We start from the raw sequence: 26,921 nt of genomic DNA on the forward strand, positions 1-26,921 counted from the left end.
AGCCTCTCCTTCGCCCTTGCGTCTGGGCCAGGCCAGCTCAGTGGAAGAAAGGATGTGTCCAGCCCAGCTGAGCTCCATGTAGCCTGTGGGAGGGTTTACCCAGCCCTGAGCTGTGTGTAGGAAGAGGTGCTTGGCATGTGAAAAGTGGCACACAACTGGTTGGGAAAACAGCCTGGCCCTCTTCATGCTTCCCCCCTCCATGCCACCCTCTCCTTGCCCTGCTGCCTGCCTTCCCTCTTCTTTCTCCCAGTGCCCCACCCTGCCCAATCCAAGAAGTGGGGTAGGCAACTGATTAGGGGGTGGGGTGGCACAGGCCCAACAGTCTCACCTCAGAATAGCAGGAGAGGTGTATTATTATTCTGCACCTCATATTATTCTGCACCTACTCACTTTGTTTCTCCAGTCACTGTGTGTTCTCCTCAGCTCCTTTCAATGCGCATTGGTGCATGATTTTTGCTTCTTTTTGGTTCTGGTCGTTGCATTCTCTTTTTTGGTTCCTTCTTCCTGATCTATGTGTTTGATCTAATATATTCTCTTGTAGCAATTTTTGTGGTAGGTTTTTTGTGTGTGATCCATATAGAGAAAATGACAGGGAAAATGTAGAATTTGTTTATCTTAACTCCTTCCAAGTATTATCCCAGCACAAGGGAAGTCCAGCTAGCCAAAACCAGGGCCAGGGCATTTTCCACCTTGGTCCATGCCTGGTGGAACTCTTCACATCCGTGATCAGGGCGCTGCAGGCTGTGATACAGTTCCACAGGGCTTGTGAAGCAGAGATATTCTGCAAGGCCTACAGCTGAGGTAGCTACAGCCCTATAATCTTGCCTGGCCTTCCCTTCCCTCTTCTGTTCCCTTTCCTTTTTGTTTTTCTTTCCTTTCCTTTCCTCCCCTCCCCTCCCCTTCCTTGCATTCCCTCTCTCCTTTTCCTCTTTCTTTTTACCGAACAGATCAAAATTAGAGGGTGATAAAGTTAGAATTGGATTTAGTAAGGCTTTATTAAATTAGTCATCCCCACTGAAGAATGAAATGGCACCAAAGTTTTGCAAGTTTCTAATTATTCCTTAAGAGATGAATTTTGAATTATATTAAGCTGAATTTTATTGTACTATATTGACTGCGTGTAAGCTGCCCCGAGCCTGGCCTTTGGCAGGGGTAGAGTGGGATATATATTTTAATAAAGAAAAGAAAATTCCTCCAATCCATCCAAGGGTCCAAAACCTACAAATCATTATAAAATTGCCATCATCCCTGTTTACTTAGCCACTGGAATTTATAATTAATAGTGAAGTTTGTCAGATCTGAGGATACTTAAATCTGTTGACTGGACCTGTTAATGGGCAGGAGATATCTTTCTACCTAACCTAAACAGGGCCTTAGGATAGCAGGCAACTACAGCTTTTCTGGCTGAGTTTCTGTGTGTAAAAAGGCAGGGCAGGGTCCCTTTCTGGCCTATTTTGGCCTTTGAGGGAAGGTTCCTTAGGACCAGACCTGACTAAGATTGTCAGCTCCAGGTTTATTTTATTTACATTATTTTATTCCATTTGTAGGCCACCCTTCCCCCTGCAGGCTCGGGGTGTCTTACAGCATAAGATTAAAAAAAAAATTATACGTACCCTCCATTATTCTAATCAATCTATAAAAATATGTCCAGATGGCAAATTAAAACTTTCATGAATTACAACACAATAAAGTCCTAGCAGCATAAACAGTGGATTAGAGGAGGGAAGGGGTTGGAAAAAAGAGGGAGGCCACTTGGTGATAAAACTGTTGCTGCCTCAACCATAGGCCTGGTGTGACAATTCTGTCTTGCAGAATCTGCAGAATTTTATTAAGTTCCACAGCCTCCAGGTCTCATTCAACAGAGTATCCCACAGAGCTGGGGCCAGGGCAGAAAATGCCCTAGCCTTGGCTGACGCTCGCTGGATAGCTCTGGGGCCAAGGCTTACCAGCAGATTGTTGTCAGCTGAGTGTAATGCTTTTTGGGAGAGGCGGGTCCATACATATGATGGCCCCAGACTGTACAGGGCTTTGAAGGTACTGCATCTAAAGCCAATGCAGCTGGCAGAACACTGGTGAATCTGCATCCACAATGGACCTGCACAGATGCATCTTGCACTAACTGCAGCGTCTGGAACAAACCCAAGAGCAGCCCTGTGTACAACAAGTTGCAGTTGTCCAGTCTAGAGGTTGGGAAATTCCTGGAGGTTTTGTGATGGCGTCTGAGGAGGGCAGGGTCTGGGGAGTGGAGAGGCCTCAGCCAAACAAAATGCCTTAGAGTCCACTCTCCAAAGCAGTCTTTTTCTCTGTTGTCTAAAGATCTGTTGTGATTCTAAGAGACCTCCAGATCCCACTTGGTGACTGGCAATCGTACGCCTGGCAGTAACCACTGGGTTAGTTGATACTATCCAACTTCCATGAGTCAACTAGACCTGGCTGCTTGCTGCTGTACAACAGCAGCCAAAGTATGAAAGCCATTGTGGTGTAGCAGTCAGAGCTTCAGAGCAGGGGCTGTGAGACCCAGGTCCAAATTTCCATCTTGCTATGGAAGTTCACTGGGTTATTTTGGGCCAGTCACATACTTTCAGTCTAACCTATCTCACAGCGATGTTGTGTAGTTAAATACGATGGGAGAAGAACAGGGAGTCGGACGACAGCTGCTAGCAGGCACAGGTGCAAGAGAGGGAAAGAGTCCAGAGGAACAAGTCCAAAGCAGATCTGAGGGGAGGCAGTCAAGGGTTAAAGGTGGGTCAGATTAAGAAATCCAGTATGAGTCTGAGTTTCGAGTGATCAGTCTGCAAGCAGGTGTGACAAAGAGCTGTTGGGCTTTCAACATCGCTCCTGAAACTTCCACTTCCCAGAGCCATCCCTTATATATCTGTGCTATGGCTCAGTCTTGATCCTGAGCCAACTCATAGCATTCTCTGTGGGCCTTTCCCCACTTACCTTAAGCCCCGCGCTAGTCTCCTCAAGTAGCGCGGGGTCCCAGGGCACTCCCCATGACAGGGGCAGCAACAGCGCAGCCGCCCCAACGCTGCCGCTGTCGTGCCCCTGACTCAGCGCGCGGCATCCCTGGCGCTCTTGTAAATGGCGCCTTCTGATGACCCCGCGGGGTCGTGGGGACGCCCGGGGTTGTGGGGTGCCCGGGCGCGTGCCAGGTATGCCGCGCGCTGAGAGCAGCGCGCAGCATAAGGGGGATCCTCGAGAGTGGGGAAATGCCCTGTGACACCTCTGGGCCTCTTTTAGAGTGCAGCTGGTGCTGAGTGCAGATTGTAAGCTGCCTCACTGGTTCAGGTGAGCTGGGTGGACTGTTAGTTCTGGCCTCAGTGGCTGAACGTGCGTCTGTAAGCACTCTGGCCTCTTGGCTTGCTTGCGAGCTTGCAAGCCAGCTTTGTCCCTATTCTGTGAGGCTTCTGGCTAGAGGTATAGCAAGGGGGGAAAGTGCCCGGTGCATTGGTGTGTCCTTCGCCCCACCCCGCCCCGGAATGCTCCCGTCTTGCCCTGGAAGATGATATTTTACTGTTCTGCGGAAATACTTCCAAACTTACCCATTTCAAACTTTCCTTGCTCAGGCTGTTTTGAAAAGGAGTAAGTCACATGCTCATTCAGAACAAGAAACATATATTTCAGCACATAAATAGTTGACACAGAATTATCTTCCAATGGAAACACTTTTGACTACATAGATACTTCCCCAATTAGACAACAATAAAAAAAATAAGGCATTGGCCAATCAGATAAGAGCCCGAAACCTGAGGTATATGGAAATGCCTGTTCTTATGAAATAACTTTGAACCAAGCTCTGGTGAATGACAAAGTCATTCCACATTCATACAGAAGCAAGCAACTTTGGAATTAGACAGAAGCAGATTATGGAGCCCCTATGAATGAGCTAGGACCAGCCTTTAAAATACAAAAAACAATATCCACAAGCAGTACCTATTATACCCTGATATGAGCCAAACCTTAGAGGTATCTGAGAAGCCTCATGGAAACAGTGCTTATATAGAAGGACCTGATTGCATAAGGCATATTCGTATAGAGGGACTGCCTGGGGATGGCAGATGAGAGGAAGGTTGCATGGGTAAACCACTGCGCTTGGGCTCTCAGTCACAGAAGCACACTTCAGTTAAATCTGCAGCCTGCTCCCATTTCCAGTAGCTTGTGAACTGTTTCTGCTACAGTCAGATCAGATGAGGAAATCAATATCAATGTCTTGCTGTGATTGCATACAGAATAAACAATGACCTATTCTCAGGGAAGGAACTTTAGAATTAATGCTGATTCAGTAGAATCAATGAAGAATCTATCCTTACATACTAGCTATTGACAGATCCAGAAAAATCTTAGCAGAATAGCCACAGTTGTGAATTATTAATTGCTCAGTAAAATGGAATTTGCAGTATAAACATTTAGCTTTTTTTTTTTTTTAAACACCCTTCATAATATTGTGAAAGAACTTGCTGGATGCAGATGATGTTTGTGATGCTTTATAAGGGTGCAGATTTAAATATTTTCTTGTAGTTTAAGCAGTGGTGGGATTCATCAGGTTCGCACCACTTCAGTAGAACCAGTTGTTAAAATGGTGCTTGTAAACAACCATTTGTTAAATTGTTTGAATCCCACCACCAGAACCAGTTGTTAAATTATTTGAATCCCACCACTTTTAAGTTTTAAGTATTTTCTTGAACATTATGCCTGTTTGTCAAGATAGCAGGCATCTTTTATTCATTCATTTATTTATTTTATTTCTAGGCTGCCCATTCCCCGAAGGGCTCAGGGGCAAAGGATGGGGAAGAGATTTGGGTTTTATTTGGGATCTTAACTAAAAAAGTTTTTAAGAATTATTGTACGCCACTTTGAACCACGAGGAAAGGTGGCATATAAATGTTTTAATTAATAAACAAATATGATTCATGAAGACATATTGGACAGTACACCGAGCCTGCAGATATGTAGAAAAGTATCAAAAGGCACCCATGGAAATGTCAACAGAAAGTCAGGATACAGAGAGTTGTTAAGCATTGGGAAGAGAGTTTAAGGAAAGCCATCGGTGGGGCACACTTCTGCCAAAATGATCATTCCATTTGGAGTGGTGTGAAGGGGCTTTGGCATCTGCTTCCGGCCAGTTGATATGATCATCCATGGATTACTATTAAACTGACACCTGTACTTCTTCCTTTCACCTTTTCCTTTGGCCTTTAGACCGGGCGCCTGTGTGTGTGTGTTTTTACACAACCTTGTTGTTTAATCTGTATTTATTGTTTTAATTGCTGCTGAATATTAATGAGTTAGATTTTATGTTATATTGATTTACTGTTCTGGAAACAGTTATGTTGTGAGCCGCCTCGAGCCCTTCGGGGATGAGGCAGCCTATAAATTTAATTACTAAATAAAAATAAAAATAAATAAATTATTCATTCCATCATTTGTTGCGAGGTGGGTTTATAAAGGTTCAACTACACTAGCGGCAGTGGAGATGTTTAGTTGATCAAGTAGCTATGGGCCTTCCCAAGATCTGAACTTGACTAGTACAAGGCTCTTTAGAGGCAGCCTGTATTGCCACATGCAGGGCTACTGAAGAGGGAGCCCTCTTGGTTGCTGTCCCCAGGTTGTGGAGCTTCCACCTGTTGCAAGCATTCCTTCCACCATCTCTGTTGGGCTTCTGTCATAATTCTAAAGTGTGCCTTTAAAAAAAAGTGTTTGGGATTAACAAAATGCCCTGAAATCTTTTATAGGTTTTATGTTGCTTCATTGATGCTTTCCTTGATGTTCTTGGTTTGATTAGTTCACCCATTATAAACACTGCACTAATTTTTAAAAGGGTATTAATATTCCACAGCTCTAGTAGTTGAGAGGCTCTTTTAAATCAATCAATACATTTCAATCAATCTATTTATTATTGTATGCTTCAGGAGCATTTTAATTGATGTACTGATTAATTTAAAAGGTGCTTTCAGTTACCAGAGATGTAGAATATTAAAACCTGTTAATTATTTTTAATGCATATACTTCTGGATGCCATGGGTGGCATTGACTTTATTGAAAACTGCATCCTCCTTGTCTCTCACCTAGGAGGGAATGCATCTTCTGCAACTGCCCCAACTGCTGTGCGTCATTTAAAAACAAACAGTATCTTTCTTCAGAATTATTGTATTCATAATCTTATATTTGTTCTGAGATGTCTTCCTTTGAGTGACAGCCCTAGTTTCAAGTGCAGCGTTTGTGCATGAAACCAACTGTTTGGTTTCAGGATCATTTGGATGCCAGATGGGCAAGGGTGGCCTTAGTGTCAGCACTTCATAAATCATCCTGTTTCATTTGACAGTCTGCACGCCATAAGCTGATTACTAAACAAAAACTCAGTCTTCTAGGGCCAAAAGAAATGTTACACGCAGATGCATATACATAACTGCAGACTGGTTTAAACTGAAAATCAGGATGCTTTTGGACACAGGAGTGGTGTCTCACCTGTCCTTTTCCCACTACCTGTTTCCTACCAGGGCAACTTTTCCTCTGAGTGGTTTCAAATGCTTTTTGTATCTCCTCCCTATCTGTTTCTCCCTTGTCTGTTGTTCTCGTCTGATTTGGCTTTTCAAGGTGGAAAAGGGCTGTCATAGAATGTGTTGCTTGGTGTTAAATTTTACAGTGGACATGTGAGGTCTAGCAAGAATGGCCTGTGTATGTTAGACTGAGGTTAAATGTTAATTGTGAGAAATCTGAATTACCTGTTTTATACTCACTAGATTTGTTTCTTACAGGCACAACTGTCTCAGGCTTTAAATGGCATTTCAGATAAAGCAAAGGAAGCAAAAGAGTTTCTTGTTCAGCTGAAAAACATTCTGCAGCAGATACAGGTAACAATAATGTAATTCCAACTGTTTTGGAATTAATTGATTATGGATATTGTACACAATGAATGGGTTTGAACTGGCTAGATCAAATATATTTTGTTGCTTTCTGTTTGACTATTGATGTGGTTAACAAAAAATATCGGAAATCGTAATTCTGCATAGTAGCTAATTTTGAGACTCTGTGGTCCACGTGTTTTGATCTATAGGATTATAGCACCTACCATTTTAGAAATGCAAACTCCTCTACCTAGGGTTGCCAACCTCCAGATGGTGGCTGGAGACCTATTGAAATTACAACTGATCACCAGGCTACTGAGATCGGTTCCCCTGAGGAAAATGGCTGCTTGGGGGTAGATGGGCTTTATGGCATTATTCCCTGCTGAGGTCTCTTCCTTGCCCCAAATCCTTCTCAAGCTCTGCCTGCAAAATCTCCAATCCGTAACTGGCAACTGTGCCTCTAACAGAATTGATTTCATCACAATTACTGGGTATTAGGCCAGGATGTAGTTTGATGCCTCTTTGGAATAAATGGCTAAATAGCTTCCAGATAATCTGGGTGTCAGTCTGGGTTTTTTTTTTTTAAAAAAACTTTTTCCAATTTTGATAGTAAATTGTTTAAAACACCAAAAACACATAGGGTTTGGGTTAGCTTTTTCACCAACTTTCCACTGGTGAAAGCAGGCAAAGGAGTTTCCTTTGTCCACCTGAGAGACTGCACTGGGAATCATTGAGCCTTATGGGGTAAAGGGATTTGGTGAGGTTGAGCAAAGTATCTGGCTGGATCTAACCCATAATCGGCAGAGATTGAAGAATTAAATGAGGGGAAAATGAGATGCTTTTGCAAGTCCTTATGGATTTCCACTTGTCTATATGCCGATAACCAATTTGGTCAAATCTTTGGTGTAGCAGTTAGAGCTTCAGAGTAAGGTCTGTGAGACCCGATTTCAAATTCCCATCTTGCTGTGGAAGCTCACTGGGTGATTTTGGACTAGTTTCGTTTTTGTTTTTATGTAAGCTATATGTAATTGTAATTGTACAAGGGTAATTGTGTATTTGTTTGTCTTAAATTGGGTATGGTATGTGTATGTAGTGTTATAATTTTAAAATTTAATAAAATATTGTTTATAAAAATAAAGAAAATCTGTGAAAGGTTGAGAGTTGTGCATTACATAGTTGTGTGTTTACATAGCTCTCATAATATATCAGAAATTCCTGGTGGGTGGTTCTCAGTATTTTATAATAAATGTTTCCAAACTATGGAGAATGAAATATACAAAAAAAGTTATAGTGATGTCAATCTTTTGACAAATTCATCTTGGCAGTATCCCAGTAGATACCCAACAACAAGCAATTACCCAAAAACAAAGATTGTCATGCCCTTATATAAAGCCGTGGTGCGACCGCACTTGGAGTACTGTGTTCAGTTCTGGTCGCCACATCTCAAAAAGGATATCGAAGAGATAGAAAAAGTGCAGAGAAGGGCAACGAGGATGATTGAAGGATTGGAGCACCTTCCTTATGAGGAGAGGCTGCAGCGTTTGGGACTCTTTAGTTTGGAGAGGAGACGTCTGAGGGGGGATATGATTGAAGTCTATAAAATTATGCATGGGGTAGAAAATGTTGACAGAGAGAAATTTTTCTCTCTTTCTCACAATACTAGAACCAGGGGGCATTCATTGAAAATGCTGGGGGGGAAGAATTAGACTAATAAAAGGAAACACTTCTTCACGCAACGTGTGATTGGTGTTTGGAATATGCTGCCACAGGAGGTGGTGATGGCCACTAACCTGGATAGCTTTAAAAAGGGCTTGGACAGATTTATGGAGGAGAAGTCAATCTATGGCTACCAATCTTGATCCTCCTTGATCTCAGATTGCTAATGCCTTAGCAGACCAGGTGCTCAGGAGCAGCAGCAGCAGAAGGCCATTGCTTTCACATCCTGCATGTGAGCTCCCAAAGGCACCTGGTGGGCCACTGCGAGTAGCAGAATGCTGGACTAGATGGACTCTGGTCTGATCCAGCAGGCTAGTTCTTATGTTCTTATGTTCTTATCACATGGGCAGGCAAATGCTCTAGAAAACCATATCTTTGAAAACAAAATGTTGGCAGTGCCTTCAGTGAACCAGTCCTTTCTGCTGTCAAGTGAATATGGCTTTTTGTGTATTCCAGGAAAATGGCTTGGACTACGAAGCTTGTTTGGTTGCTCAATGTGATGCGTTGGTTGATGCTTTAACTCGCCAGAAGGCAAAACTGCTCACAAAAGTTACTAAAGAGCGTGAGCACAAATTAAAGGTGAGTGGGTGGGAAAAACTGTTTTAGTGTCTATTAACATGTAGCTTCCTTTGTGATACCAGTCACTGAGTTCTATCCCAAATCCTGTTCAGCTGAAGGCAGAATTAAGTTACCTACCCAAACAAGGGCTGCCAATCCTGCGTTTTCTAAAGTAATGCAAGTGTAGGGAGCACAGTTTGCTCCCTGTGAGTCAAGGATAACACATAGCCAGAGCTGACGTAAGACTGTTTACAGAAATGAGCCCTTGCAGCTGAAACACCAGCGTGGAGTTTACAGGCACTCACAGGTGGCACTCATGGTCAGTGAAGAGGCCTTAGGCAGCCAGTCATGTGGGCAACTGTGGGATCCATGGCCATAGGTTGCTTTCCTTTATGGGTCCTTCTGCCATCTCAGTTTCTGATGGTGGCTCCTCCTCCTCAGCCTCCTGTGTTTCTGCTCTGGTAGTCTTAGAGGTCTCAAGTCCTCTACTGGCTCCTCAGTGTCAAACAACTGAGGCAACTTAAAGTCTTTCATGGTTTTGTCATTTACCACCATCCTCTGATGAGGAATTGTCAGCCCAGGCCTGATACCGTCCCTTTAGCTATTCCATACAGACAAACCAACTTCAGAAGGGAAAAAATGACTTTAAACTGCTGGAGGGGGATTTGGTGGCAGAATAAGAATGCAGGGCATAAGTGTTCCATAGGCTGATTCTCCCCTGGAGATGCTGCCACCCCTGCATTAGCATTATGAGGTAAACCTATTGGCTGGTTTCCAAAGAATGAGATCTATCCAGCGTCTGCAAGGAACCTGCCTCTTTCCTATTCAGAGTGTACGGTGGTTTCACTTCCTAAATTCCTTGCTTCCCAAATCCTTTCTGATCGCTTAAACAACAGAGGGTACATTATGCCTTGGCTTAGTACACCATTCAAACATCCACGAACTCTGGCTAGCAGTTTCCTTGTCTCTATCAAGTGTTGGTGTAACCTCTAACTGTGGGTTCTGTGGGGCAGAACTTGGAAGGAGTTGCAAAGAACTAAATTTTAAAACAAAATGGTTTACTTAACAAATAAAACTTTTAACATTTACATTTAACATTAACAATTTACAGTCCTTCTAAGTTGCATTTCAAGTCCTTATCTTGACAAACTACTGATAAATGCAACGTCCAATTCTTCCTGCTGGTGGTTGGCTTATGAAGACTTCAGAGGCTTGGTGAATGGGATCCAAGATGATGAAGGTCCCCAAACGACTCCCATCAATTACATACATAGCAAGCCCTGAAACAATAAATTCTAACATTTACAATTATAGCAAAAATAACCAACTCCCTTCCCACTAGTTCCCAACAACTTTGCAATTACCTTAAACAAGGTGTTAAGAGCTTATAACGGATTAAATCAAGGTCCCAGCCTGGTAGCCTTGCTTCCTCCAACTTCACCAGTTTTTGCAGCCTTCTCCGGCTTAGAGTCTCCACCCCTTTCTGGGTCAACCCATTCTGATCATAGGGGTTACATTCTCCCCCACTAAAATTCTGTCGTCCCGACAGTATTTATAACTTAACCCCTGAAATCATTAAACAATGACACATTACCATAGGAGTGTTGACTCCAGTTAACCCCACTGAAAAGTTTAGAACATAATCAGCTAACTTAGTAGGTTGAGTTCTAACTCTTTGAGGTCTAAGTGAGTTACTGATTTCCTCAGAGATCCCTGTACTAGGTGGAACCACATTTGGTGAATCTGACAGCACAACTTTGTCTTTCTTTTGTCTTGACTGAAAAGGATTTCCAACTGCAATAACCTCATCAGAAGGGGAGCTTGGAGTAAATTCTCTTGCCATAGGATTGAGGTCTGAAGGGAGTTAGATGTGGATGCAAAATCGTCTCCTACTGAGTTGACATCAGCTAGCTTTTGTCTCGTCCTACCACTAATAGGACTGTCTGGACTGTCCAAATCACTTATGTTCTCTGAGGAGGAAATAAATCCACATGGTACTTAACATATCGGTGCAGAGTTCGAACAACTTTCACCATCTTCCGATTGCACTTTGTATACAGGAAGGTTTTCATCGGGTTGCTCTAGAACTATATGCACAACAGGTTCCCATCGGTCAGCTAATTTCTGCATTCCACGGGGACTTAAGTTATGTACCAGTACTCTGTCTCCTGTTGAAATGTTTGATTTGATGACTTTCATATCCCATCTTCGTTTGTTGGCTTGCTGATGCTTTTCACTTTCCTGAGTGGCCAAATAATATGCATAACGAAGCTCTGGGTTTAAGTCTCGTACCTATTCTTGCTGAGCTACCTCTGCCTGCCCCTCCGACTTTAACCAAAAACAAAAATCAATTGGTAGTAGTGCTTGTCCCCCAAACATTAAAATAAGGAGATTCTCCAGTAGTATCATTTTTTAGTGTACCAATTATAAGCATGAACTAATGGTTTTATGTACTTTCTCCAATTAGATTTCTTATTTACTTCTAATGTGCCCAACATGTAAAGAACGATTGAACCTCTCAACAGGGTTTCCTCTTGGGTGATATGGTGTTGTATGGGATTTAGTTCCTGCAATTTTACTCAGTTCTGTAACCAGTTCTGACTCAAAGGCTGCTCCTTGATCACTGTGGAATCTTCTAGGAAATCCATAATGGCATATAAAATTTTCCCAGAGAGTTGTAGCTACTGTTCTTGCAGTCTGATCTCGAGTGGGGTATGCTTGTGCATATTTGGTAAAATGATCAGTAACTACTAAAATATTTTTTGGTGCCATTTTCATCAGGTTCAAGAGTTAAAAAATCTATGCAGACTAACTCTAAAAGGAGCATATGTTTTTTTATATTCACTAATTCAGCTGCTCTTTCTACTCTAAGCTCCTCTTTACACAGCGTTCACAGTTACGGCACTTCTGTTCTATAGCTTGTGCCATTTTGTAGGCCAGAAGAATCTATCCCTAGCCAATTCCAAAGTTCTTTCAATTCCAAAATGACCCATTTCATCATGAATGCCTTCTAGGCTCTCCTCCGATGAGTGTAAGGGGATCACAAGTTGCTTCTACATCTTCTCCTTTTCGTTGAACCTTCCGATATAGAACTCCATTCAACAGAAAAGTCGGGGCCACTCTCTCAAGTACAGTCTAGTTTCATACTCTTCTTTTCTTTCTTCATCCCAGGTGGGTTTATGCCTTCTCTCCAAAAGTGTATTATTCTAGCTATATATCTGTCCCTTCTTTGCAACTTCTTCCAATCAGGAACTCATCATTTTGATCAGAGGGATTTAATATGGCATCCTTCATTTGCAAATTATTCTGGAATACTGTCCTCAGAGGCAGGTAAGGTCTCAATATAACTGTGGTCCCTTCATTAAAATCTTGGCACTACTGGATGTTTGAGCATTACACTATGAACTTGGATAACTGCCTTACAGACTTCCAAAGCATCCCAATGACTTTAGTGCATTGGGATCATGTTGAATCTTTAGGAGCATTTTAGAAATTCTTTTCTAGTTGTTTATCCCCTTCCTCATCCTCGATTGAGCTCTTCATGCCTTCTAGAAAGTGAGTCAGCATCTATATTAGCTTTTCCAGATCTGTAGACTATTTCAAAATTATATAAAGATAATGCTGACACCCACCTCTGCCCTGCAGCATCTAATTTGGCAGAGGTTAGAACATAAGTCATTGGGTTGTTATCAGTCATTACCTTAAACTCTGACCCATACAAAAAATCGTGGAACTTGTCACACACGGCCCATTTTAACGCCAAAACTCCAATTTGTGCACTGGATAATTCAATATGCTCACTACGGCTTAAACCTCTACTGGCATAGCGCATGACACGGGAGACAGTTATTTTGCATTTGGTACAGGGCAGCACCTAATCCTGTGAGACTAGCATCTGTATGCACAGTTATATGGCAACTTCCAGTCCTGCACACCCCAATACCGGTGCTGTGGTTAACTTTAACTTTAAAGTCTCAAAGGCCTCTTGGCAGCCTACATCCCATTTGTCTTTGAGAGACTGGTTTCCTTTTAGTTTTACTTCCCTAGAACTACCTGCTAGCAATGAATTTAATGGCTTAGCAATGATTGAATATCCTGACACAAACCTCCTATAATATCCAGCAAACCCAAGAAATCTCCGAAGTTCACTGAGGTTTGTAGGCACTGGCCAGGTGGTAATGGCATCTGTCTTTCTTGTCTGGCTCTATTCCAGAGGCTGATATGATATGACCTAAATATTTCACTGATGATTGAAATAATTTACATTTAGAAGGGGCCAACTTTAATCCATATTTCTGAAGTCTTTGCAAAACCTTGAGGAGACGTTCTTCATGCTCCTCTTTAGTTGTAGAGAATATGATCAAATCATCCAAAAGGCAATAGTTTCAGTAAGGTTCAAGCCTTGCATCACATTTTCCATCATTAGATTTGAAAGGTTGAGGGGCATTTGTTAACCCTTGGGGCATCATCTTAAACTGCCAATTACCAAATGGGGTGGTAAATGCTGTCTTTTTTGGCAATCTGTTGGGTCCATTGGCACCTGATAATATCCACTTTTAAATCTAAGACAGAGAACCACTGTGATCCCAAGTAGTAATGCAAACATTTTCTTCTATTCTAGGCAGAGTGATAAGCATCCTTTTCTGTTAAAGTATTTAATTTCCTATAGTCCACTACCATCCTAAAGGGCCCCATTTTTCTTCCTTACCAATACTACTGGTGATGCATATGGACTGTTGGTTTCTTCAATTATGCCTAAAAGTAGCCAACTCCCTTAGATGTTGGTGAGTCTTCAAAATCTGTAGGTGAGACTCAGCCTAGTTCTCTCTCTAAAGGGCACATCACTTTTTTAAATGAATTTTGTGGGTGACACCTGAAACTCTCCCAATGTCTAAATCATGCATTGCAAAGACCCTTGGTGTTTCTGTTGCTATCGCTTTGAAATTCTTTTCCTGTTCTGGCTTACTTAATGCTGACGCTTCAAAATTTAAAACTGGGAATTCATTTCCATTTGTGAGGTCCAAACCTGACAGGGCTAGAGCTCTTGTCCATTCTACTTCATAAGCTTTAGCAACTACAGTATGAGGCTTCAATACAATATCCTTTTGTGTCAAATTCTTGACACAGACCCCTATTCTCATATTTAACACTGTAGGTTTTTACTATTTTGTGGAAAGATGGACAACCCTCCTGGTCCGGCTGCCACTTCTGGGTCTTCTAAAAGGACTGTTGTTCCTATTTTCTGTGGTGAAGTTTGCAACACACCTGTCACTGTGCATGATCTTCCTGCTGGGATATGAACAGGCCTTCCCTGATGTAGCACTTCACTTCCCTCTTCCACTTCAGCCTTCTTCCTTTGACTTTCTAAATAGTAGCTGCAAGCTTCTTTCCCAGCTTGATATGGCAAGTCTGTGCAAGCTGCAAAACTGATCCCATCTGGATTAATATTGGCCTGAGTCACACATCTTAACACATTAGTACCAATAATGAAACTTGTTGATTCATGCGTTGGTCTGGGCACACTAGAGCTAAAATTTCATATTTCTCTCTTATGGTATTATTTGAAATATGCAAGTCTAGAATTATAAATCCCAAATAGGATACTGTCTGACCTCGCAACTCCTTCTATTTCCAATAAATCCTAATAGGTTTCAGCTCCCGATGAGATAAATGGGCTTTATAAAAGGTCTCACAAATGCACGCCACTTGTGAACCTGTATCTATTAAACAGCTGCATTTCACCCCATCCAAATATACACAATCATTGCATACAGGTCCTATCAAGCCTTGCAATAGTTCCTTTGCACCCATATCTACAGTCACCTTCCAGATGCCCATTGGCTTGCTATACTGCTCTTAGATGAGCCATCTAAACAAGTTTCTTCTTGGTTACCAGCTATATTTAGTAATTTTTTGATGAACCAATACTGGATTTGGCTGATTGACACAATCACGCTTAAGATGACCCCTTTAATCCACGAAGTTAAAACACCACCCCTGGGGTCTTTAGAGGCTACCATTCTCCTTTCTCTCCAGACCCTGGGAGAACTGAGGCTTTGAATTGCTACAGTCCCTTGCTTGCTGAAGCTTTAGTTTAGCCATCTCCCTCTCAGATTCTAAGTATTTAGATTTCCAGTCAATCTCTTTGTTAGTACCACTCTTGTCAGTCACTGTACTTTTATCAATTGCTCCCACAATTTTATTGAAAGGCTTTCCCTTTTCATGCATCTCTTGCTTCAGTTTCCTTTCCTGTTTACAAAGAATTTCTTTCTCTAAAGACCTCACTGCATGAAGGAGAGCAGCATATGGAACTTCTTTTAGTCCACTACTGCACCCTATGTTCCTTATTTTAAGGGCTGTTAATAATGCTTCATGCCAGCATCCCTAAAGAATTGTTCCTGAACATAGAACTTAAACTCTTCATCCTTAATCCCTCCTTCTTCTGATATTTCCATAGCCAGAGCATGCAACCCATTTAAATATACTGATGGTTCATTAATGTGCTGATAGGTCTCATAAAATTTAGCTTTCAATTCAGAAACTGGAACAATATTGCCATATGCACTTTCCAAAATAGCAAAACATTGTTTTGCAGGAATATCCTTCCCTGCTCCCAAAGCTAAGGGCAACTGCAGGAGGCAGCAAGCTCTCTATAATTTTCCTTCTTTTAATATTTTCAGGAACACTGTCATCTGCAATTAATTCTCTTGCATGAACTGGCCATACTGAGTATTCTATTTCCCAGCTGGTTTAGGTGAAATACCAGAAAATGTTTTAATTGCAACCTTAGATCACTTGTTGGAAACTTAGCTATACTAGCAGTTTGCAAAACTCTTTCCAGAATCTGTTGCAATTCAGAGTTTGCACCAAGGGTAAGTGGTAGAGGTTGCAACTGGGATCCCTTCCTTCATGTAACTGCCAAACAGTGTTCCTTTATCTCCCTGTGCAGAGGGTTTTGCTTCTTCCCAACTGATGACTGTTGCAAACTCTGCATCAATAGGAATTACATCCCATTTCCCTTGCAACTTACAGTTTATACCTACACTGGTTGACTATCTTGCAAACAGAATTATGTGTTTCAAATTCACACAGTAACATCTCTTTCCCTCTGCCCTTTATCCTGTACATTTTAGCAATTGCACCATAAGTTTCCACAGCATGCTGAATATCCTCATTTACATCTCTTGAACTTATGTCACATAACAAGACCGCTTTATAGGGGATCAAACTCAAACTTGTTGCAAACTTCCATTGCAAGCAATTTGGTAATCTCACTTCCAAGCCCCACGCTGGTTGAAGCCAATTTGTAACCTCTAACTGTGGGTTCTGTGGGCAGAACTTGGAAGGAGTTGCAAAGAACTAAATTTTAAAACAAAATGGTTTACTTAACAAATAAAACTTTAACATTTACATTTAACATTAACAATTTACAGTCCTTCTAAGTTGCATTTCAAGTCCTTATCTTGACAAACTACTGATAAATGCAACGTCCAATTCTTCCTGCTGGTGGTTGGCTTATGAAGACTTCAGAGGCTTGGTGAATGGGATCCAAGATGATGAAGGTCCCCAAACGACTCCCATCAATTACATACATAGCAAGCCCTGAAACAATAAATTCTAACATTTACAATTATAGCAAAAATAACCAACTCCCTTCCCACTAGTTCCCAACAACTTTGCAATTACCTTAAACAAGGTGTTAAGAGCTTATAACGGATTAAATCAAGGTCCCAGCCTGGTAGCCTTGCTTCCTCCAACTTCACCAGTTTTTGCAGCCTTCTCCGGCTTAGAGTCTCCACCCCTTTCTGGGTCAACCCATTCTGATCATAGGGGTTACATTGGCAGCAACAATGCTAATCTATCTTGTCCGCACTGAAAACCTCTTAAGTATAGGTGTAGGTGTCCTGATTTTAATATTGGGGAAATCTCCCTTGTTCAGCTGATCCTGCTACAAAAATGTGAGAACTGGGATGAATGTAACTAGATGGCAGTTACTTAATTATTTTTAACCCCCCCCCCCCCCCCCGAAAAAATCCAAACACAGATTTTAAGGAATCATTTTTTAGGCTAATGATTGCCTTGCTGGATCACAAGAAAGATCTATCTAGCCCAGGACTTTGTGGCCAGTCCGATGCTCCCTGAAACGCACAAGCAGGGCATTCTAGTGACTGCCACTCCCCACTTTTTGATAGTGATCACACGTGTTCTGAATGAAGAAGATTACTTTTTGTATCTTTAAAAATGTTTGCATTGCTTAAATAAACTGTCTTACCTGTGCATGAAAATTTCCAAAATTATTCACCACTTTTAGAATTATATCCAAGTTCCTTTAATTAACTAATGCTGGTTAATGAAAAAAACAATGCTTAATTTTTATTTGGAGCTTTTCACTTGAGCTATACCATCATTAAATCTTCACAGCTATTCAGATTATACAGTGAAATGTAGTTACTTTCTTTAAAGGCTTGAAACTCAGTGCCCGTGATGTCAACAAATTCAACACCCATTAGGTTCTAAATTGCTCAGCCATGAACAGAAACAGTTTCTGACCGTTTAATCTCCTTTGCAAATTGAGGTTTCCCATTTATGTCATCCTGCCAAACTAATTATCAGCCTTTACAATCCAGAGCAAATAAGTGAAGCTGATGCAGATGGGCTAGGGCCCATATGACCACTAGAACAAATACATCTTCTCATTTCTGCTTATATTTAATTCAACAACAGCTGCAAAAATTGCCTGCCATTAACTGAGCCTTTTCTTGTGCAGGTTGTGTGGGACCAGATAAATCACTGTACTCTGAAACTGCGTCAGTCTACGGGGCTTATGGAATATTGTCTTGAAGTTATCAAAGAAAATGACCCTTCTGGGTTTCTACAGGTATGTTGACTTTTGGTTTTGAGGCAAATGAGTAAAATTTACAGTGGACTGATACTTTCGAAGTAGTACATTTACTCACTTCATTCCAAAGCTCCACATGCCTTCTGCTGCACACACAGACATTGTACATGCCCTATAGCATCAGTATCAATTGAAAAAGCTACAGATAGTGGACTTCACTAAATCTGATTGGTTGATTTACATTAGATTAATTAGGTCTGCTGTATATTCAAGTTTTATCTCTTCTGCAGACCAATCAATGACCAATCTATGTCCCTCCCCTCATACAATGTTACAGTATGCTGCCAGCAAGTATTAGCTTAGGTGTGGTCAGGCAGTCCAGAGTCAAGGAAGAGGCAGGAGGTTAGGCAGGCAGGCTGAGAGCCAGAGTTCAGAGGAAGGCCAGATCCATGGAGCTTACGAGGAAGTACACTTGTTGCACTCAGGCCAAGCTAAGCCCAAGGCAGGGCTTAAGTAGGAGGCTTCTGCTAATGGGTTCACACTCTTGCAGAGACTTAGTCCTCTTTGAATGCAGATGCCTCTAACTTGCGAAGCCTTTTGTCATACCGAGCAGCAATATGGACACTTCTCCTTTCACACTGTAGCGGCAGCCTCTGTCTTTATTTCCTTCATGCAACTGGCTCATTACGCTGCTCATCTGAGGCCCCAGAGGGCTCTCCCAGCTGCATGGCATCAGGCTGACAGGGAAGGGCTTGGATGTGGCTCTGTTGCCTGTATCTCCTCATAAGGAGTCAGTTCTGGATCTTCAGGCTGTACGTTAGAGTCCTCATCACCCAGGGACTGGCTCATAACATACAGATTCAGAACCTATAGTTTTCACATGGATTCATGGTCCTCTTCAAAATTTGTACTCAGAACTGGTTATTTATAGAACTGTACCTCGTCCACAGAAAGATAAAACCTCAGTGTTGAATTAATCTGCAGCTACTTTCTGGACCTTCTTTGTATTGAAAGATGGTGTAGCTATTTTAGGAAAAAATGATGAATTTGGAAGGTTTGGGTTTTTGAAAAACGAATGGATGGAAAAGAATCCCTGGGTGATCCCAAGCAGAATGCAGTTAAAGCTGCTGTGATAGCCCAAGGGATTCCAGAGATACAGGCATTTTTACCTACAGTGGCCATTTTGGAAAAAAAACTGAGGGGGGGGATCTGAATTTAAAAAAATGATTAGTGTGGGAGAATCCTCAGGGACCACTGAGCAGAATGCAGTTAAAACTGCAGTGATAGCCCAAGGGATTCCAGAGATACAGGTGGTGCTATCCAAGGCAGCCATTTTAATATCAGTACTTTTTTCTACAGTGAAAGCACACTACTTTCTCTTCTGCCGAGCAACACAGAACCGCATTTTGATCTTTTGGTGAAACAGGGTATAGAGAACATGTATCTATGAGCAACAAGGAAAACACAGGCAGATATACTGCCTCGGCTGAAATAAAGTTGTATGGACATGTTAAAGTTCTGGTAGGAAGTTCTATGGACATGTGAAAGTTCCTAGGCCTAAAACAGATTGCCAGATGAAGGCATATGTCTTAGTGAGTTTTTACTGGCACACAAGGCTGTTATGACTACTTCTGTTGCACTTCTCATGCCAGTCCCATCTATCTTTAAATATTTACAAGGAGTAGAATATTCTCATTTGAAAGATGGCAGAACTGAGAGTTACAGATAGTGACTTGTCCAAAGCTATTCACTGAATTTTGACTAGAGATTGAACCTTAGAGTGTATCTGCACAAAAAAAGCTTCTAGCACTTTGACATAAATTAATCAAGCTGGACAGGATCACATATAATCTGTTTCATTGCAATCACTTGCCCAAAGATTCAAATTAATTAATGTAATCCAAACAAAAACATTACACAAGTGGAGTTTATGCAAGAATAAAGGCTCTCACAAAGCAAATAAGATGAGAAGTAAGTCAGACCATGTGCTACAGCATCTCAGTACTAAAATGAAAATGTAGGAATCAGCCACTCTACAAAAGAAGGATGTATAATCTGGGAAAGCCACACACTGACGTTTACCTACTAGGCATATAAAACTGCATTCATGAAGCTGGGTCCGCTGTTGGTTCACATATGATCATGGTTACTTCCAGCTTCAAAGTTGTGTGGGGAAATTAAGTGGCTTGGCTTGGGCACATTTGCTATGAAAAATTGTGAGCAAGGGCAGAGCTAAGCATACCCCCCCCCCACACCGCTGACTATCCCCCAGAGGGGGCCTTGCTACTACTACATGTGCTTCACTAGGATATCTCACGTTTTCTTTGCAAAGTGCAGTTCCACCTAGATAGAAAGGAATTCCGACGGTGTGTGAGAGAGTCCTGGGATCCTGTAGTCACAAAAATTATTATGGGCACACTGGATTGGCACAGGGTATCTAGACCCCTTGAGTGTCTACCATTTTAACCCCTTAGTGTCAAATTATATGTAATGCTGGAGTCCAGTGATGGGGACTCCAGAAGTATAATATATCTCTTAAAAGCAGCCTTGGGAAGGGCTGCTGTAGACTGGGATTGCAGTGCTGGAAGAGGAAAGGTTGCCACTCTTCCCTGCTGCATCATTTCTCTGATCAAAATTGTCCCTTTCAGACTGATGACTACTTTAAGGCCCAGTCGGAAAAAGGACAGGTTACTACATTATGCCTGTCTTTTTTCCTCCTGAGTCTTAAGACCACCCAAAGAAGGGAGCTACTGCTGATCAGAGAATTCGCACACAGGAGAACCCTTTAACTAGAGCTGTACCCACAGCCAGATGCTACTGTCTTGTTTCTTGAGCAAACAATTATTTTGGTGAGGCCCACTCTTCACATTCAATGCTGAGGAAAAGGGAAGTACAATCTATATCTATAAACGTGAAATACCACTGACTGACTCACTGACTCATCAAAAGAACTAAAAAACCACCAAACCTACGAAGTTGAAATTTGGCACACCGGTTCATTATGTGGTTTAGGTGCTCACTAAGAAAGGATTTTTCAAAATATTCAGTTTTACTCGAGTTATTATTTATTTTTATTTATTTATTTATTTATTTATTTATTTTGTTCGATTTTTATACCGCCCCATCCCCTGGGGGGATTTACTGTTGAACTCTGGCCATCTGTGCTAACATTCTAAAGGTGACAGTTAAAAACCTGCTTGCCAAGCTAAAGGATGCAGTATGGGGAGTAAAAAAATGCAGTATGGGGAGTAAAAAAAATGCAACACAGGAGATTTTAATGAAGGGCATGTTGACGCTCTACTTCCATGTATCAAATCAACAAGTTCTGATAATGCCCACCAAACAACAAGCACAATTGAGCCAATGGTGGCCCAACAGGATTCTACCACCGACCTCCTCACCGCATAAGAACCTGTTCCTTCTGGTGAAACAGCTAAAGGGAGGTGAAGGATTAAACGCAGAAAGCGATTTACAGATTCGATTTTAAAAAGACAACTACAGGAAGCTGCTGCAAAATATGCAAAAAACAACCCAGATGTTCATAAAGAGGCTGTGAAAAAGTATGCTGAATGTCACCCCGAAATTCACAGACAGGTTGTGATGAGGTATGCTGAATATCACCCCAAAGTTAATAGAGAAGCTGTGATGAAGTATGCTGAATGTCACTCCAAAGTTCACAGACAGGCTGTGATGAGGTATGCTGAATGTCACCCCGAAGTTCATAGAGAGGCTGTGAAAAAATATTCCTCTAACAACCCTCATGTTAACCAGACAGCTATAGCCAAATACAATAAAAAAAGATTACAAATCAAATTATCACCTTGGACTAAAAAATATTTGTCGGGTTTTGAATATGGATCTCACATTGATTACTGTGGAGACAAGGTGATTGATCTCGGACTTCGATCACCCTGTGCTTAGTGTCATGCTCTGAAGTGGCGGGATGAGCCCCCAGTGGCGTTAAAGTTCAGCTCCCTGCCACTCAACCCTACCCTGAACCTCTTCACAGCCTTCTCACTCATCAGCATCCAATGGCAGAACACTTTCTTTCTGCTTCCTGGATATACAATGGATGCTTCCAAATGACGTCTTTTAGAGCCCGAGAGGTGAAAGAGAGCAATTTCATGCCATCATTCAAAGTGCAGGGTCAGGTCTACCACAGGATAGGAAGTCTCATGATGGGACCCCATCAGCAGTCGTCATTTCTTCAGATATACTTTGTTGGAGATGATAACAATGAGAGAGACATTCAGAGTGCTCCAGAGTTAGTTCACCTGACAGCTTGGTCATCCTTCAACCAGAGAGAAAAACCAAGAATATTGTTTACAGGGAAATTTTGAGCACTTAATCTGACGGAGAAATGAAAACTGTATGCTGAACAAGTTATTAGTATGGCTACGTAGACCAAAAAGCTAGGGGTGGTGATTATTTGCCTTTTAATGTTTTATCCTGTGACAGAAACTCATCCTACCATTTGTAAATAGTTAATAGTGTTTATGAATTCATTTGTAAATAGTTAATAGTGTTTATGAATTTGTTAATAGTGTTTATGAATTTGTAAATAGTTAATAGTGTTTATGAATTCATTACATTTGAAACTTTCACGGTATTTTTATCAGGCAACTTTTATATTTTCACTATGTTTTAGTATTCTCAGTGTTTTTAAAGGATCTTTATTTTTATGAATTCCTTAAATTGCAACCTTTAAGGGTATTATTATGCCATATTTTATATTTTCAGTATTTTTCCAGTATGTATATTTTTATGAATTCATGCCATTTCAAACTTCAAGGGTAATTTTATCACATACGTTTCATATTTTTAGTATTTTTCAGTAGTTTCAGTTTTTTTGTCATGCAAGGGAAGGGGAGGGAGTAAGGGGTGGCATGCAAGGGAAGGGGAGGGGAGGCCTCCCGGCATCTGGACATGGCCCACCCACCCTAGCGGAGGGAGGGAGAGGGGAAGGAGTGAGGAGTGGCATGCAAGGGCGGGGAGGGAAGAGGATTTTTTATAATCTCCGTAGCGAAGCACGGGTGCCCTGCTAGTATATGATATTTTTAATGTAAGATGTAATATATTCATATTTTTAACAGAGAAACAAAACTGACTTCTATCTGACGCCTTTTAAAGATGACTGTCTGGTTTGCCTGTATGGTTTGCTGGCCTCAGTTCTGGTTCTGATCCAGATCAAACTCCCCACCTCATCCCTTGCAGCTGCTTTTCTAGAGCTAGGTTATACTTCTTCAGTTCCATTCACGAAATTCCATACGTTGCCTGATTCAAAAGTGTTTCTTGCCTTTGTCTTGTATGCTTAGGGATTCTGTGATTTCCTTTCAGATTTCAGATGCTTTAATCAAACGTGTTCAAGTTTCTCAGGAGCAGTGGGTGAAAGGAGCTCTGGAACCAAAAGTCTCTGCTGAATTTGATCTGACTTTGGATAGTGATCCTTTGTTGCAGTCCATTCACCAGCTGGACTTCATTCAGATGAAATGTAGGGGTGAGCTATTGTAGATTGCTTTTCTTCCCCACCCCTCTTTTTTGCGTACCAGGACTTCAAGTTACAGTGAACAAAAATTGGGAAGGGTATGTGTGTCTCTTATCCAGATGTGAGCTACCAGTTCTCCTCCCATGACCCTAACAAGCTCAGACAGTAGCATTAAATAATGGTAAACATCTGAGAAGATAAAATGCCGCTGACTGATACCATCTGTTCCATTCTGAAGCAGAGAAGTTTGCTAATATAACCGTTGCATTAAAACAGCTTTGCTCTGTGTTGGAGCACAATAGATCAACATTGTCAGTAATTAAAATCAATTATGTTTACGGACTTCCAAAGTTAATACACATTCTTTTTAGGAGAGAGAGCACCAGCACCTGACAGAGTGCCAAGTATAAACTCTGGAGTAACATGGACTAGATCATTAACAGGGAGGGTAGTTTTTATGGAGTAGAATGCCATACAAAGGCTAGTTTTCAATGACGCAGTAGGAAGTTCAGCTAGAACTCTTCTCCCTGACATCTAGTTTTCTATATGGAGGATTTTTTTGTCCAACTGTGTTCTGCTACAGTCTATTATGAAACAGCTCAGACACAGGCTTTCTCTGAGGAATAGGCCTTAGACAAGCATTCTGTAACATAAAACATGTCATCTATAATAAGACTTCAGAAAAGCCAAGCGCTATTTCTTTATAAATGCAGGATAACAAAGATTAGTGGCTTGATAACTCAGTTTGGCACATAGTAGTAGTAGTAGTAGTAGTAGTAGTAGTAGTAGTAGTAGTAGTAGTAGTAGTAGTAGTAGTAGTAGTAGTAGTAGTAGTAATAATAATAATAATAATAATAATAATAATAATAATAATAATAATAATAATAATAATAATAATAATAATAATAATAATAGGTGGATAGCAAAAAGACCTGGCTGTGGTTAACAACTGGAACTCTGAAAAAGGAAACTGAATCCCTGATTTTAGCTGCCCAAGAGCAAGCCATTAGAACAAATTCGATCAAGGCCAAAATTGAAAAATCCTCAGATGATGCAAAATGCAGATTGTGCAAAGAAGCTGATGAAACTGTAGATCACGTCCTCAGCTGCTGCAAAAAGATTGCCCAGACTGAGTACAAACAGAGACACAACTCAGTGGCCAAGATGATCCACTGGAATTTATGCAAGAATTACAACATAAGAACAGCTAAGAACTGGTGGGAATACTAGGGCAGCGCTTGAAACATCTTCGAATTGACAAAATTAACATCTGTCAAATTCAGAAGGCAGCCCTGCTGGGATCCGCACTAATACTACGCCGATACATTACAACTTCCTAGGCCTCTGGGTGAGGCTCAAATTGTAATGAAGGCCAACAACCAGCTAAAGATCTGGCAGCTGTGAAATCTACAATAATGATGATGATGATGATGATGATGATGATAGTGATGATTAACAAAAGGTGGTGTTTTTAATATATCAAGGTATTTAAAATGATAGGCATATCATAGCTTTAAGAGCTATACATCTTGTGTACCCATCTCTATTGCAGAACTAATTGCAGCTTTAAATAAATTATTCTAGTTGTCAATCGTTTATTTAAAACATTTTTTTATTTAAAGCATGCATTAGCTTCCTTTCTACCTGATAGAATTTAAGGCAGTTTACAATATAAACAGAGCCTAAAACATAAAAATACATCAAACATACAAAAGGCCATGAATGAAAACCAGAATTTAAAACTACAGATAGGTAGGGAAAAACCTACTGATTGGTAGGAATAAAATCTTCTTCAACTGTCTACTAAAGATTGAGAGTGAGAGTGCCAGACACAACTCCCTGAGGAGATGGTTAAAGTGGTATGAGAGGAAAGAGTTAAACAAATTTCCCCCCAACCCTTACCTTCCCCAAAGAAGCCACTAGAAATTTCTACAAATTTTCTCATCATTCTTGCATGGTGTGTCTAGTTCAAACCTTATTACCTTGCTGAAAAGATAGTTCTTTGCAGTTCTAAACAGAAGTTGTAAGAAACACTGTCCATAAAAGCCGACTGGTTGGAAGAGCAGGGAGCAGATAGTCCAGCTTCCCTTGTGTTCCTTTTCACTTCCCATCACGTTGTCATTCTATGAACTCTTTATGAAACCGTGTATTGCAAGAACTCTAAGCTAATAAAAGACTAAGATAACAAAGGAACAAAACTAAAAATGAAATGGAAGGCAATGAGGAGTCAATAGTGTGGATCCTCTGTTCAATGAAACACAGAAGACTTTAATCTATTTTTATCCCTCTCCCTCTCTCTGAGGCATTCAGGGCAGTGCAAGGCTGTAGCTGGGCAGGAGTGCACCTGGGGCACACTCTGTGTTTTGCGCCCCCTCCCCCCACAGCCCCCCCCACAGCCCCCACCCCCCACTTACCTTTTCCAGCCGGCAGAAAACAGCTTTCTGCCGGCTGAAAACGGGTCAGGCTGGTGGGGCTGGGCCTGACCTGGTGAAATGGGGCGGGGCAAGGCAGGCAGGGGCAGGGGCGAGGGGCAATTTTCGCGGCCCCAGGCATGCACCCAGTGCAACGCACCCAGTGCAACGCACCCCTCCGTTGATCGTAGCTCCGCCACTGAGGCAGTGTGAATGGCTGTGTCTGCATTTTGCCCTTGTAGTATCCCTCTGAGGTAAACTGGCTGAGAGTGACTGGAAGAGTGGAGACTTGACCATGGTCCATTTTGCACAGCACAAAGAAGATGTCCTGAGGACACACACAAAAAAGGCGTCCTGGGGAGGAACTCCACACAGGTTTTTTTCCCCAAGGTGTGCTCAGGATGTCTTATTTCAGCCCAAGCTTTTCTTATTTTGAAGACTCTAAAAGGTTGACTTTTGTTCCCTCAAGTCATCTGCAAGTCATCTCCTGCCTTGCTGTACAGCGCTCAGGAGGCATCTTATGTTTCCCATCTCACCGTTAAGCATTCTGGTCAGTTTCCTTCTCAGCTTGCACCGGACATTTTGTGTACTGCTGAAGGGATTTTCCCTGCCTCCATTGTCTGAAGGTTCCCTCAGGACGTTTGCTCTACAGGCTACAATCCTTGGCACTTTTTCAGCCCCATAGTTGTACTTATCCTGCCAATTCTGGCAATATATAGTTTTCCTTTAAAAAAAATTGATGAAGTGTCTGTGAAAAAACGCAGACCCGACATGAGAATCTTAGCTGCTCAGGGGATTGGTCTACTGCCCATTGAAAAGCATTGGAACTGCGGAGGATAAGTCTACCCAATGCCTCTCAATGGGAGGTAGACCAGTCCTCCAATTAGCTAAGATTCACATGACATGTCTGCATTTCTTTGCAGACACCTCATTGAATATTTTTTAAAAATAAGAAAACTATAGATTTCCAGAATTGGCAGGATGTGCTGAGTACACCTATGTGCTCTTTGGGCTGAAAAGATGCCCAAGCTCGGAGCCTGCAGAACAAACATCCTGGGCAACCT

General features: G+C 41.6%; 1 protein-coding gene across 12 annotated transcripts in view; it reads left to right on the forward strand.

The window, feature by feature from the left end:
* TRIM67 (tripartite motif containing 67) overlaps positions 1–26,921 on the forward strand; it is a 74,002-nt gene that overhangs the window by 20,784 nt on the left and 26,297 nt on the right. For 7 of the 12 annotated variants that reach the window (XM_048486550.1, XM_048486573.1, XM_048486558.1 and 4 more), the window contains 4 exons: positions 6,759–6,854; positions 9,021–9,143; positions 17,890–18,000; positions 23,299–23,452. In XM_048486550.1, coding sequence (XP_048342507.1) covers positions 6,759–6,854; positions 9,021–9,143; positions 17,890–18,000; positions 23,299–23,452 — 484 coding nt within the window. Of the gene's footprint in view, positions 1–6,758; positions 6,855–9,020; positions 9,144–17,889; positions 18,001–23,298; positions 23,459–26,921 lie in introns of all 12 variants that reach the window. The other 5 variants (XM_048486615.1, XM_048486540.1, XM_048486582.1 and 2 more) reach the window with 2 other exon arrangements.

This window comes from Sphaerodactylus townsendi, linkage group LG01 (assembly GCF_021028975.2).
Source record: "Sphaerodactylus townsendi isolate TG3544 linkage group LG01, MPM_Stown_v2.3, whole genome shotgun sequence".
NCBI classification, from domain to species: Eukaryota; Metazoa; Chordata; class Lepidosauria; order Squamata; family Sphaerodactylidae; genus Sphaerodactylus; species Sphaerodactylus townsendi.